Source organism: Coregonus clupeaformis, chromosome 19, assembly GCF_020615455.1.
Source record: "Coregonus clupeaformis isolate EN_2021a chromosome 19, ASM2061545v1, whole genome shotgun sequence".
NCBI lineage: Eukaryota > Metazoa > Chordata > Actinopteri > Salmoniformes > Salmonidae > Coregonus > Coregonus clupeaformis.
The window spans coordinates 43,826,752-43,842,317 of NC_059210.1; the positions used below are offsets into that span (position 1 = coordinate 43,826,752).

Here is a 15,566-nt window from a genome sequence, read left to right on the forward strand (position 1 = left end):
TATTTGACCCCTCTGCAAAACAAGACTTAGTACTTGGTGGCAAAACCCTTGTTTGCAATCACAGAGGTCAGACGTTTCTTGTAGTTGGCCACCAGGTTTGCACACATCTCAGGAGGGATTTTGTCCCACTCCTCTTTGCAGATCTTCTCCAAGTCATTAAGGTTTCGAGGCTGACGTTTGGCAACTCGAACCTTCAGCTCCCTCCACATATTTTCTATGGGATTAAGGTCTGGAGACTGGCTAGGCCACTCCAGGACCTTAATGTGCTTCAGCTTGAGCCACTCCTTTGTTGCCTTGGCCGTGTGTTTTGGGTCATTGTCATGCTGGAATACCCAACCACTACTCATTTTCAATGCCCTGGCTTAGGGAAGGAGGTTCTCACCCAAGATTTGACGGTACATGGCCCCGTCCATCGTCCCTTTGATGCGGTGAAGTTGTCCTGTCCCCTTAGCAGAAAAACACCCCCAAAGCATAATGTTTCCACCTCCATGTTTGACGGTGGGGATGGTGTTCTTGGGGTCATAGGCAGCATTCCTCCTCCTCCAAACACGGCGAGTTGAGTTGATGGCAAAGAGCTCGATTTTGGTCTCATCTGACCACAACACTTTCTCCAGTTCTCCTCTGAATCATTCAGATGTTCATTGGCAAACTTCAGACGGGCATGTATATGTGCTTTCTTGAGCAGGGGGACCTTGCGGGCGATGCAGGATTTCAGTCCTTCACGGCGTAGTGTGTTACCAATTGTTTTCTTGGTGACTATGTTCCCAGCTGCCTTGAGATCATTGACAAGATCCTCCAGTGTAGTTCTGGGCTAATTCCTCACCGTTTCCATGATCATTGCAACTCCACGAGGTGAGATATTGCATGGAGCCCCAGGCTGAGGGAGATTGACAGTTATTTAGTGTTTCTTCCATTTGCGAATAATCGCACCAACTGTTGTCACCTTCTCACCAAGCTGCCTGGCGATGGTCTTGTAGCCCATTCGAGCCTTGTGTAGGTCTACAATCTTTTCCCTGACATCCTTGGAGAGCTCTTTGGTCTTGGCCATGGTGGAGAGTTTGGAATCTGATTGATTGATTGCTTCTGTGGACAGGTGTCTTTTATACAGGTAACAAACTGAGATTAGGGGCACTCCCTTTAAGAGTGTGCTCCTAATCTCAGCTCATTACCTGTATAAAAGACACCTGGGAGCCAGAACTCTTTCTGATTGAGAGGGGGTCAAATACTTATTTCCCTCATTAAAATGCAAATACATTTATAACATTTTTTACATGCATTTTAGGATTTTTTTGTTGTTATTCTGTCTCTCACTGTTCAAATAAACCTACCATTAAAATTATAGACTGATCATTTCTTTGTCAGTTGGCAAACGTACAAAATCAGCAGGGGATCAAATACTTTTTTCCCTGACTGTATGCTCTTCCTGTGATATGTGGGTTTTGTTATATATTCTGTTTCAATGTGCCTTGTGCTGGTTTTGCTGAAAGTTGCTTAAAATTAAATGTAATATGATGATGATTTTATTTTCTTTATTTAGGTGGCTGCGTTCCTGGGTAACTCGCGTCTCCACAGTTACGGTAAAGTAGAGGAGGACTCTATGGAAGAGCCCTATGAACTGAAGCTCCTGAAGCAACAGATAAAGCAGGAGTTTAGACGAGGGACGGAGGGTCTGGAGCACCTCTCAGGCCTGGGAATGCCTCAGTACCTCTCCACTGACCCAACCTTCAGACACTTCCCTAAGGCTGAGAAGTACAGCATCAGCCGGCTGACCCTGGAGAAACAGGCTGCCAAGCAGCTTCCTGCTGCCGTGCTCTACCAGAAACAGATCAAGAACCAGAAGAAGGCAGCCCTGATGGACCCCAAGATAACCAAGTTCTCCCCCATCCAGGAGAGCAGAGACCTGGAGCCAGACTACAGCAGCTTCCTGGGCTCTGGAGCCTCATCAGTCACCAACCTGTCCACACGAGCCAGACTGCTCCAGGATGAGATCAACTTTGGCCTGAAGAAGAACCTGTCTGACCAGCAGAAGTACCTGGGCTCCTCCCTGGGAGCTAACCTTGCTGGCTCTCTGAGCCAGTCCCTTGGCCTGGGGGGACCCACCATGAGGTCCACCCTACAGGATGACACCACCTACCCCAGCTGCACGCGCTCTCGCCCCTCCTCACGACCCAACTCCCGCCCCACTTCTGTCTACGGCCTGGATCTGTCCATCAAACGGGATCTGTCCAGCTCCTCTCTCAGGCTGAGGAGCGAGGGAGAAGCCCTGGATGCAGCGTTCGGCTCCGGGGTGGCCAGGACCAAGCCCACCAGCCTGCCCATCGGGCGCATCCCCATCGTGGCTCAGAACTCGGAAGAGGAGAGCCCTCTGAGCCCGGTGGGAGAGCCCATGGGCATGGCCAGAGCCTCAGCCGGCCCTCTACCACCTATCTCAGCTGACTCCAGAGACCAGTTTGGCTCCAGCCACTCCCTTCCGGAGGTCCAGCAGCACATGAGGGAGGAGTCCAGGGCTACACAAGGACATAGTGGGGTCTATGACAGAGACATAGCCTTCATCATGGACGACCTGGGGGGAGCGATGTCTGACAGCGAAGGTAAATGGCTCCTGAGGCTTTCGCAGCACCCTGAGTCTCTGGACATGCTGCAATGCTCCTGACTGTGTTTATGTCTGAGAAGGCTTTGACTCTGTCTCTGTTGTCCTCATCACTTATTATTTCACATGGTTTTATCATCATGCTGTCTTTGTCTTTTATTCTGGTTTATGTTTCTGTCTTGTTTGATCTCTGCATGCAACACTATTTGTTCTATTGTCTTCTTCACCGATACGTAATACTGTTGATGTTATGTATGAGACCGCCTTGTGTGTCTGTGTTGTTATTAGCATGCTCCAGGTCTCTTCTCTTCTTTTACATGTTGGCTTCCTGCTTTCATCACTGACCAAATTTATTATGGGATGGATACAGGGCTTCTTTTAACCATACAGAACAGTGAAGTAAAAATAGTGTATTATATGTGATCATAAATAGCACACACTTTAAGTGCCTCTGTGGACTGCTTTTGAAGAGGGTGATAGCCTATTTAAATTTACATTTTACATTTTAGTCATTTAGCAGACACTCTTATCCAGAGCGACTTACAGTTAGTGAATACATATTTTTTTATACTGGCCCCCCGTGGGAATCGAACCCACAACCCTGGCGTTGCAAACGCCATGCTCTATCAACTGAGCTACATCCCGGCCGGCCATTCCCTCCCCTACCCTGGACGACGCTGGGCCAATTGTGCGCCGCCCATGAGTCTCCCGGTCGCGGCCGGCTGCGACAGAGCCTGGATTCGAACCAGGATCTCTAGTGACACAGTTAGCACTGCGATGCAGTGCCTTAGACCACTGCGCCACTCAGGAGTAAATGAGTGGGAGACTAATGAATATGCAACAGTAGCTGGTAAACTGTCGCTACAATCTGGGTGCTATCTATAGTCTATACAGGCTGTTAGATTCATGATAGGATGACAGAGAGAAATACCCTGGGACTACATGCCCTGTCGTCTACTGTACACCACTCCTCCTCCTCTCTCCTCTCCTTTCCTTTTCTTCTCCTGACAGAAAATGGTGTCTGGTTTTTGTAGGAAGTAGGTCAGGCCTTTAGACAGACATATATTTACTTTTCCAAGCACCCTTGCAGCTATTGTGGAGCTTGGCCTGCTGTCAGCATCCATTTTAAAGGCATAATGCTGAATCACTATGTGTGGGTCTGGGTCTACTTACTGTAATTGTTCAGACGATGCAGTCAGCCATTTATATAGTACCTGCTTCACTCACTTTGTCTCTTTACCAGAAATGCACACAAACTATTACAGCAGTAATAATACAGAGAGCTTATGCTCACTTTTATATTGCAATGCAATTACATTGTTTCCCTAAGGATTATATAGATTATTTGTTTGTGTATTTGAGTTTTAGATATGGACCCATAGTAGACATATACACTGAGTATACAAAACATTAAGAACACTTGCTCTTTCCCTGACATAGACTGACCAGGTGAAAGCTATGATCCCTTATTAATGTCAGTTGTTAAATCCACTTCAATCAGTGTAGATGAAGGGGAGAAGACAGGTTATAGAAGGATTTTCAAGCCTTGAGACAATTGAGACATGGATTGTGTATGTGTGCCATTCAGAGGGTGAATGGGCAAGACAAAACATTTAAGTGCCTTTGAACGGGGTATGGTAGTAGGTGCCAGGCTCACCGGTTTGAGTGTGTCAAGAACTGCAATGCTCCTGGGTTTTTCACGCTCAACAGTTTCCCGTGTGTATTAAGAATGGTCCACCTCCCAAAGGACATCCAGCCAACTTGGCACAACTGTGGGAAGCATTGGAGTCAACATGGGCCAGCATCCCTGTGGAGCTCTTTCGACACCTTGTAGAGTCCATGCCCCAACGAATTGAGGCTGTTCTGAGGGCAAAAGGGGGTGCAACTCAATATTAGGAAGGTGTTCCTAATGTTTTGTACACTCAGTGTATGTTACGATACTCACACTACACAGTTATTTATAGCATATTCATCCCTGCCCATCTTGAGTATTTCCATTTTGTATTCATGCATGTCGCTGTGAGATAAAATGTGTTTGAGTTTCCATTTCAATAAAGCTTGAAATCGTCTTTTGCATGATGTTGGATGCTTTAAATGTTTCTAAGCGACTAATGTGCATGCTCTCTTCTGATTGGTAGCATATTAATGTGTTCTCTCCCTATCTCCTCCTGTGGAGTAAGTGTGAAATTACAGCTGTCCTTCTAGCATCTCTGTTTTCTAACCAGGACCACACTCCTAAACATGCCCCAATGCTTCTGCCCTATGTTTCTATTGGCCCGGCATAGTGTAGTTACTGATATTTAGTTTCAGAATGCACACCATTGACTCTACATATTTGAAAATATATTTTTGAAAAAACAAGCAGAAACACACAGACACACGCACATGCTAATAAACATATATGCAAGTTGATTATTTTTACATAGCATTTTTATTTGAATAGCATGTAAAACAGTTTTACATTTACTATAAAACTGACCCCAATGACAGGTCAGTTAGTAGCTGATAAGCAGCAGAATGCTCTATTTCTGACCCTACATAAATAAGAGTGTCTATCTGCCTTGGTTCCAGCCCTAAATGACTCCATGCTGACACTGAACAGAGATGATCCCCGAATCTTTCATGAGAGTATCAGACACGGTAGAGTATTATAGTTTAGTTCCTCCCCACTGGCCCTGCTGCCTGCCCTCCACTAATACAGCAGCACCATGTTAAAGGGACACTCCGCAATATGACATCATCATACCCAGCCATGCCTCAACGAAGGGCGCAAATTGGCAAGAGCAAATAAGTCGCCCCACTGTGATGTCATATAGTTGAGTCTACCTTTTGATGTTTAGAATGCTTTAGTCCCCATGTGACTTTACAGTATCTAAGTCAATGCTATGCATTTGATATATTTTAGTAAATACCCATGTATTTGTAGGTAGATAATTTTACAATTATTCTACAATTGCTGTATTATGACATACATCTTTCATGCACTTCTCTTCAGAAATGCAAACTCCCTGCAAGACTATAATGTTATAAGATGTATTTATTTGCTTTCAAAGCATGTGCTACACTTATATTTAGTTCAGTGCATGTGATATACAGTGTAAGTGGATGGAGACATAGTCCACTGAATAAGTCTTAGATTAATTGACGTTGTGTTGTAGCCGTTTCTAAAACATATAACTTTACACCCCAGCCGGAGGCCCCAACTGGAACATAGAAGGTGAGAGCTGCAGTGTGAACGGTCTAATCCAGACCACATCCCAACCCCATGTAGCTTAGACAATGTCTGCCTCCACCCCACAACACCCATGCCCCATGATGCTCAATGACCTGATGTCGATGGTATCACACACACAAACATTTTAGACCCATTTCTGGAATGACCCATATTTGAATGGTACTTTACACATATCAAACTCATAATGGAATGACCCATATCTTGATGTTAATGTACTGTAAACATATATTATACTGTAGTGGTTACCCAATCCATTTCTGGAATGACCCACATTTAAATGGTTCTGTACATATATCAAACCCATTTCTGGAATTCATGTTCATGCACTATTGCAAGGTCGTTCAGATACGGCTCCACATTTGCATGACATACATTACCACAGCAATGGTATGTCTGAATACCACGTCAGTATTTGTCAAGTGTCTCTCACACGATGATAGATGCAACACTGATCATAATGTTAGATCACCTTGATAACAACACCAGCTAACAATGTCCCACCTCACTGTCTCAGGGCAAAGGGAACTGTAATGTACTTGTGACTGTGGAAGACACTCACCTTCAGTCTGTCCCTTGGGGTGGGAGCTAGGTGGCAATGTGGAATTGGGCATGAGTAGCACCCCCTTAAAATACTTTATAAACACATCCTTCGCTCCATGTCTACTGCTTCTAGGTGATCACTGATCTAAACAGCTGGGGATGGGACAGAGCAAGGTTTCCACCACTCTGCCTTCACCTCTCCAGACAGCTCAGATCACTGATCACCTAGAAGCAGTAGACATGGAGCGAAGGATGTGTTTATAAAGTATTTTAAGGGGGTGCTACTCATGCCCAATTCCACATTGCCACCTAGATCCCACCCCAAGGCACTTGTGTAGATCTGATCATTCACATAGACTCTGCCAAGCCTAGCAGAGTGTGATTTAGAGTTATTACAATATTGCTAATACCTTCAGATCTACATGTAGGGTCAGGGGCTAGAGGCTAGTGGTTGATTTGGAGTTGGGCATCTATCCTGCTTGTAAAGGGTTTGACCATTTAGTATCCCCTCTCTGTCTGTGTCCCTGTCCCCCTTTCTCCACCCCTGTCTCCTCCTCCCCATGTCTCTGTCCCTGTGTAGCATACCACCTGAGGAGGGAGGACACTGACTGGTTTGACAAGCCTGCAGAGAGACAACATCGGGTAAACGGACAAGCTCTGGACAGGAGACAGGTTAGAGGAGCTGGATAGATATACATTTGTTGACTACATTTAATAAACAACATTATAAACCGGTTGGTTTGAGCCCTGAATGCTGATTGGCTCAGACTATACCACGGGTATGAGAAAAAAATATTTTTTTACTGTTCTAATGACGTTGGTAGCCAGTTTATAATAGCAATAAGGCACCTCTGGGGGGTGTGGTATATGGCTAATATACCACGGCTAAGGGCTGTATCCAGGCACTCAGTGTTGCGTCATGCTAAGAACAGCCCTTCGCCGTGGTATATTGGCCATATACATATACCACACCCCCTCGTACCTTATTGCTTAAATATCCTATATTTTCTCATAATTTAATGTACATCGGTAGTGACTGTTGTTCATGTTGTCTTTAGCTGAGTTGTATTGGTGTGCTGCCATATTGTTGTTATTGTTGTTGTAATCAATGTACTGTACCTTGACTGTTCTGATGTCCCTGTCCCTCCCACAGATGAAGTTGATTCCCTATGTGTACCCTCATACCCGGATCAAAGTTCAGAGAGACCCCAAGGACACCAGCGTTTCAGGTAGAGCACCCAAACGTACAGCAAACATTCTATAATGTACAAATATATGCCTATTCAACTGTAATAATAGGATCTCAAACTCTGGAATTCCAATATGAAATTTCAGGCCATAATGTTTCATTGGTGTGTGTGTGTTCCCTGCAGGGAATGGCCTGGGGATCCGTGTGGTGGGAGGGAAAGAGATTCCTGGGAGTCGTGGTGAGATAGGAGCTTACATTGCCAAGGTTACGCTCGGAGGAGTGGCCGAACAGACAGGGAAAGTGGTGGAAGGTAAGTGTATGTGCACATGTGCGTGTGTAAGGTATAAGTGGAGCAAGAGAAGGAGGAGAGAACAAGAGATGAGTCATCTTCTCTGGCCATACAGGGACACACACTCTGATTTAAGGTTGAGAAAGTACTGTGGGTTATAGCCGATGGGAACGTCATTATACTGAGATCAAAATCAAATCAAATGTTATTTGTCACATACACAGTTTACAGCAGGCATAACAGGTGCAGAGAAATGCTTGTGTGCTAGCTCCCTCAAAGATAATACAATAATAAGAGTTAAATAAAAAATAACAAGTAATAGAAGAGATACTATGCATAGTAATAATATACTATATTTACAAATATAAAGTAGGTATGTTAATCCGTGCAGAATGACACAATTTAAGTGACATCTGGAAAAATCTATGATTAACATTCTTATCGGGGTATATCATAACTCCTAAGTGCATGTTATATTAATTTAAATTTGTCCTAGTTAAGCTGGATGAGGTATATTGATAATTTCACAAGTGTTCTGGAGGAGATAGACTTCTCAATGTCAGATTTCAGCTCAGAGCAGATAAGCTAATGTTTTAAGCAGGAATCTATTATTATATTAATAATACCAGACCAATGTCAGCTCACTATGAATATCTTTGCCAAACTCTCTGAGCGCCAGAGAGAGATGAGAGGGTATGTGTGTGTACAGTATATGTGTGTTTGCATGCGCATGAGTGTGAGCGTGCATTTGCATCTGTCATGTCTCATTCTCTGAGATGTCAGTTATCCAGAAAAAAAGCTCTGTCAACTCACTCTGCCCCTTCGCAACGCACCACAGGATTAGTCATTATGCTGTATTTAGTACACACACACAGTCACACACACGCACACACACACTGTCACACACAGGCACACACACACACTGTCACACATGCGCACACACACATACTGTCACACACACGCACACACACACACAGTCACACACACGCACACACACACGGTTACACACGCACACACACACACACACACACACACACTGTCACTGACATGCACACACACACACACACAGTCGCACACACACACACTGTCACGCCCACACACACTGTCACACACACGCACACACACACACTGTCACACACATGCACACACACACACACACACACACAGTCACACGCACACACACACTGTCACACACACACACAGTTACACACACACACACACTGTCACACACACACACTGTCACACACATGCACACACACACACACACACACTGTCACACACACACAGTCACACACACGCACACACACACTGTCACACACACGCACATACACACTGTCACACACATGCACACACACACAGTCACACACACACACACACACACACACTGTCACACACACTGTCACACACACGCACACACACACACACACACACACACATTGTCACACACATACACACACACACACACACACTGTCACATTAGAAACTGTATTTAGCTCTCTATCTTTCTGTTTCTGTCCTGTGCTGCGTTGTGAAGGGGCAGAGTGAGTTGACAGAGCTTTTTTTCTGGATATCTGACATCTCAGAGAATGATACATGACAGATGCAAACGCACGCTCATGCGCACTCAAACACACATATTACTGTAAAACTCCTCTTTCTGAAGCACAGAGATTAGTACAGGCTGAAGATAATAACATAGAAGAGACTTCAGAACACCACTCTAACTACCAGACATCCTGAACAATGTGACAGTAGATCTCTCCCACTGATAGATTTTCGGGGGGGATTTACTCTGACATGTAGTACATGTTTGAGCATCCAGCCCTCCTGCGTTGAACCAGAGGGAAAGCCTCATTCTTTATGGTTCTATAGCATAATCCACTGCAGTTAGGGATGTGAGGGTTCATCTACTCCCTCTTTCTGTCACACTCAGTTCAGACGTGGTGACGTCACACCCTGGCGGTGACACTAGCGATATGTGACAGCCTTTGCTGAGAGAGGAAGGAGGAGTTTGAAGGACAAACACACACACACATACAAACGAACAGATGTACACACACACACACACACACACAACTGTCTCTCTCTGCATATCCCATCTCCCTACAATCCCCTACAGTTTATAATTGTATTTAGCTTCATACAAATTGTGGAGATAATTATGTGTACAGATTAATTAGAGAGTGGCGCTGCGGTCTAAGGCACTGCCTCTCAGTGCTAGAGGCATCACTACAGACCCTGGTTTGATCCCGGGCTGTATCACATCCGGCCATGATCGGGAGTCCCATAGGATGGCGCACAATTGACCCAGCGTCGTCCGGGTTAAGGGAGGGTTTGGCCGGGGTAGGCCGTCATTATAAATAAGAATATGATCATAACTGACTTGCCTAGTTAAATAAAAGGTTCAGATTATTGTATGGGACACCTTTAAATGTGCCTTTAGAGGCCATGCAATTCAGTACTCATCTCGAAAACAAAAGCAATTTAGGTCAAAAGAGTTTATACTAACAAAGGAAATAGAAAGTCTAACAGAATAGATAGATGGCAATAAAAACATAGACGAAAAACAAAATGAAATGGAGAAACTTATTCAAGAAAGATCAAGTGTAATATATTATAAAAATAAAGCAAACTGGATTGATTATGGGGAAAAATGCACCAAATTCTTTTTTAATCTTCAACATAGGAATGCTACCAAAAATAATTTAATGAAACTGGTTACAATTGACTGAGTCACCCAAGATTCATCAAATTATATTTTGAAGGAGGAAACAAAGTACTTTAAGCATATGTTTTCGTTTCAGTCGCCTCTGTCTCCTCTAACTGAAGCTAATTATAGAGATGTTTTTTCTATTGATAATGTAAAATTAACAGCCATACAGAAAGACTCATGAGAAGGTGAAATTACAGAGGAGGAACTTCTGGATACAATTAAATACTTTAAGTCCGGGAAAACTCCAGGGTTGGATGGCATACCAGTCGAGGTATACCAAACCTTTTTTGATATACTAAGAGGACCGTTATTAGTATGTTTTAACCACTCCTATGTAAATGGTAGATTATCTGACACTCAAGAAGAAGATCTCATTATTACTGAAACAGGATACAAGTGGAAAATATAAAGATCCAGTCCATTAAAAAAATTGGAGGCCCCTTACACTTCAGTGTTGTGATGCAAAAATTCTAGCAAAATGTATTGCGCATATAATTAAAAAGTTATTGTCGGATATTATTCATTCTAATCAGACAGGTTTTTTACATGGAAGATACATTGGAGATAATATAAGGCAAGTATTGGAAACAATAGAACACTATGGAAAATCTGGGAAACCAGGCCTGCTATTCATAGCAGACTTCGAAAAGGCATTTGATAAAGTACGACTGGGGTTTATATATAAATGCCTGGAGCATTTCAATTTTGGAGAATCTCTTATAAAATGGGTCAAAATCATGTATAGTAACCCTAGGTGTAAAATAGTAAATAATGTCTTGTTCTCAGAAAGTTTTAAACTGTCAAGAGGAGTGAAACAATGTTGTCGACTATCGGCATATCTATTTATTGTGGCCATTGAGATATTAGCTATTAAAATCAGATCCAACAATAATATCAGGGGATTAGAAATCCAGGGCTTAAAAACAAAGGTGTCATTGTACGCTGATGATTCATGTTTTCTTTTAAATCCACAACTAGAATCCCTCCACAGCCTCATAGAGGATCTAGATACATTTTACATTTACATTACATTTACGTCATTTAGCAGACGCTCTTATCCAGAGCGACTTACAAATTGGTGCATTCACCTTATGATAGCCAGTGGGACAACCACTTTACCAATTTTTTATTCTTAATTTTTAGAGTATATTTTTAATTTTAATTTGTTTTATATATATATATATATATATATATATATATATATATATATATATATATATATATATATATATTTGTTGTATTATTTTTTTTAAATCCCAATTTTTTTTTGTGACTTTCTACTATTTTTTAAAATATTATTTATTTTATCCTTGTATATATATATATTATTTTTTGTGGGGGGCAGGGGGGGTAGAAGGATTACTTTTATACTATCCCAGATATTCCTTAAAGAGGTAGGGTTTCAAATGTCTCCGGAAGTTGGTCAGTGGCTCCGCTGTCCTGGCGTCGTGAGGGAGCTTGTCCCAACATTGGGGTGCCAGAGCAGCGAACAGTTTTGACTGGGCTGAGCGGGAACTGTGCTTCCGCAGAGGTAGGGGGACCAGCAGGCCAGAGGTGGAAGAACGCAATGCCCTCGTTTGGGTGTAGGGACTGATCAGAGCCTGAAGGTAAGGAGGTGCCGTTCCCCTCACAGCTCCGTAGGCAAGCACCATGGTCTTGTAGCAGATGCAAGCTTCAACTGGAAGCCAGTGGAGTGTGCGGAGGAGCGGGGTGACGTGAGAGAACTTGGGAAGGTTGAACACCAGACGGGCTGCAGCGTTCTGGATGAGTTGTAGGGGTTTAATGGCACAGGCAGGGAGACCAGCCAACAGCGAGTTGCAGTAATCCAGACGGGAGATGACAAGTGCCTGGATTAGGACCTGTGCCGCTTCCTGTGTAAGGTAGGGTCGTACTCTGCGAATGTTGTAGAGCATGAACCTACAGGATCGGGTCACTGCTTTGATGTTAGCGGAGAATGACAGGGTGTTGTCCAGGGTCACGCCAAGGTTCTTTGCACTCTGGGAGGAGGATACAACGGAATTGTCAACCGTGATGGCGAGATCATGGAGCGGGCAGTCCTTCCCCGGGAGGAAGAGCAGCTCCGTCTTGCCGAGGTTCAGCTTGAGGTGGTGATCCGACATCCACACTGATATGTCTGCCAGACATGCAGACGTGATTCGCCACCTGGTTATCAGAAGGGGGAAAGGAGAAGATTAATTGTGTGTCGTCTGCGTAGCAATGATAGGAGAGACCATGTGAGGATATGACAGAGCCAAGTGACTTGGTGTATAGAGAGAATAGGAGAGGGCCTAGAACTGAGCCCTGGGGGACACCAGTGGTGAGAGCACGTGGTGCAGAGACAGATTCTCGCCACGCCACCTGGTAGGAGCGACCTGTCAGGTTGGACGCAATCCAAGAGTGAGCCGCGCCGGAGATGCCCAACTCGGAGAGGGTGGAGAGGAGGATCTGATGGTTCACAGTATCAAAGGCAGCTTATAGGTCTAGAAGGATGAGAGCAGAGGAGAGAGAGTTAGATTTAGCAGTGCGGAGAGCCTCCGTGACACTGAGAAGAGCAGTCTCAGTTGAATGACCAGTCTTGAAACCTGACTGGTTTGGATCAAGAAGGTCATTCTGAGAGAGATAGCAGGAGAGTCTAACCTCTCTGGATTACAACCAAATTATGACAAATGTACTATATTACGGATTGGATCACTAAAAAATAAAAATTTTACATTACCATGTAGTTTACCAATAAAATGGTCTGATGGTGAAGTGGATATACTCAGCATACATATCCCAAAGGAAATAAATTATCTCACTTCAATACATTTTAATAGAAAATTAGCAAAAATAGATAAGATCTTGCTACCATGGAAAGGTAAATACCTGTCAATTTGTGGAAAAATCACCCTGATTAACTCTTTTGTATTATCCCAGTTTACCTATTTGCTTATGGTCTTGCCTACGCCTAGCGAACAGTTTTTTAAATTATATGAGAAAAAAATATTCCATTTTATTTGGAACGGCAAGCCAGACAAAATTAAACGGGCCTATTTATATAATGAATATGAATTCGGAGGACATAAATTATTAAATATTAAAGCATTAGACCTATCACTAAAAGCTTCAGTCATACAAAAGTTATACATAAATCCGAACTGGTTCTCTAGCAAATTAGTAATATTGTCTCACCCAACATTCAAGAATGGCCTTTTTCCCTTTATTCAGATTACAACCACTCACTTTCAGTTATTTGAAAAGGAAATAATCTCCCAAATATCACTATTTCTAAAACAAGCCATAGAAAGTTGGTTGCAATTTCAATTTAATCCTCCAGAAACGACAGAACAAATAATGCAACAAATATTGTGGTTAAACTCAAATATACTAATTGACCCAAAACTTTTTTTGGGACAAAATTTAAAAAAAAAAGTTATTATCTTCATAAATGATATCATCGGTAGGACTGGTGGAGTTATGTCGGACATGCAGCTAACAATAACATATGGAAATGTCTGCTCTACCCAAAATTACAACCAAATAATTGCAGCCTTACCGCAAAAATGGATGAGGAAAGTGGAAGGGGGAGAGAGTAAGGAACTTGTCTGTCGGCCTTGCATTAAAGAACATAATTGGTTAAGGAAAACTGTGATAAATAAAAAAGTATACCAGTTTCATTTAAGGATCTAAGGATTGACAGCCGTCCCATATAGATTGCAAAATAGTTGGGAAGAGATTTTTGACGTACCGATCCCATGGCATAGTGTTTATGAACTGATACGCAAAACGACACCGGATTCAAAACTTAGAATCTTTCAATTTAAATTATTATATAAAATTATTGCTACCAATAGAATGTTATTGATATGGGGGATACAATCTTCCCAGCTCTGCAGATTTTGCTGCGAAGAGACAGAATCATTAGATCATTTGTTTTGGTACTGTCCATTTGTAGCTTGTTTTTGGACACAGGTCTAGGAATGGCTAAAGGATTGCAATATTTACCTGGAGCTAACCTTGCAGATAGCATTACTGGGTGATCTGAAAAGTCATAGTCAATCGATCAATAATATAATAATACTTTTAGCAAAAATATTTATTTTCAATTCATTATCTGTAGAAACAATGAGAATAGAAAGGTTCAGAACTTTTGTAAAACATCACAGTACAGTTGAAATATATATGGCAAATAGAAATCCTATATGGATGGTGTTAAGAGATAGATGGGAGGTGTTGCATGGAATTGAAGGATGGGACTAATAACAACTAACAACAAATAATAACAAGATAACTAATAATGTAAGCATACTGTGTCCATAATAAGTATATAGGTTGTAGGTTGGGAGCTTTTGTGAAAGAGCACAGTTAGAAAGATATGGCATATAGAAGCAAACCGGATGGACATCATGAAAATGATCGGAGAGGTTGACAGTAGAAGAAGTTCAGGAGAAAAAACAAACAAAATATAATTATTGTAAAATTGGCTGTGTCCATAAAATGTAGATAGTAACTATAAGCTGGAAGTATAGGCCTAAGCATTGTTGTTCACTAGTTTACTCCCAAGTAGGGAAAGGGTGGCGGGGTTGGAAAGTAATGAAGGGGATTTTTTTTTTTTTAAGGATATGTATGTGTATGTATGTATGTATGTATGTAGGTATGTATGTATGTGTGTATGTATGTGTGTGTATATATATATATATATATATATATATATATATATATATATATATATATATATATATATATATATATATGTGTATATATATATGTGTGTATGTATATATTTTTTATATATGTGTGTGTGTATGTGTATGTATATATATATATATATATAAAACGAACATGGGGGATTGGAAGTGATGCAGACAATTACATTGATGGAAGTTACAATCTATCTGCAATATTAAACTGATCTACCCCCCCCCCCAACAACAACAAAAAAACGAATCTACAGAGAGTGAGAGATATGTTAATTCAATCCTTTGTTGTCACAGCAGCTGGCGAGTTACTTCGTAAGCAAAAGTCTCATCT

The 15,566-nt window shown here is 42.3% G+C and overlaps 1 protein-coding gene across 1 annotated transcript in view; it reads left to right on the top strand.

Moving 5' to 3' along the window:
* Positions 1-15,566, top strand: part of LOC121531180 — a 132,626-nt gene that overhangs the window by 92,336 nt on the left and 24,724 nt on the right. Inside the window, exons 21-24 of the mRNA XM_045205095.1 lie at positions 1,538-2,591; positions 6,946-7,037; positions 7,519-7,594; positions 7,739-7,864. Of these exons, the coding sequence (XP_045061030.1) occupies positions 1,538-2,591; positions 6,946-7,037; positions 7,519-7,594; positions 7,739-7,864 (1,348 nt within the window). The remainder of the gene's footprint in view (positions 1-1,537; positions 2,592-6,945; positions 7,038-7,518; positions 7,595-7,738; positions 7,865-15,566) is intronic.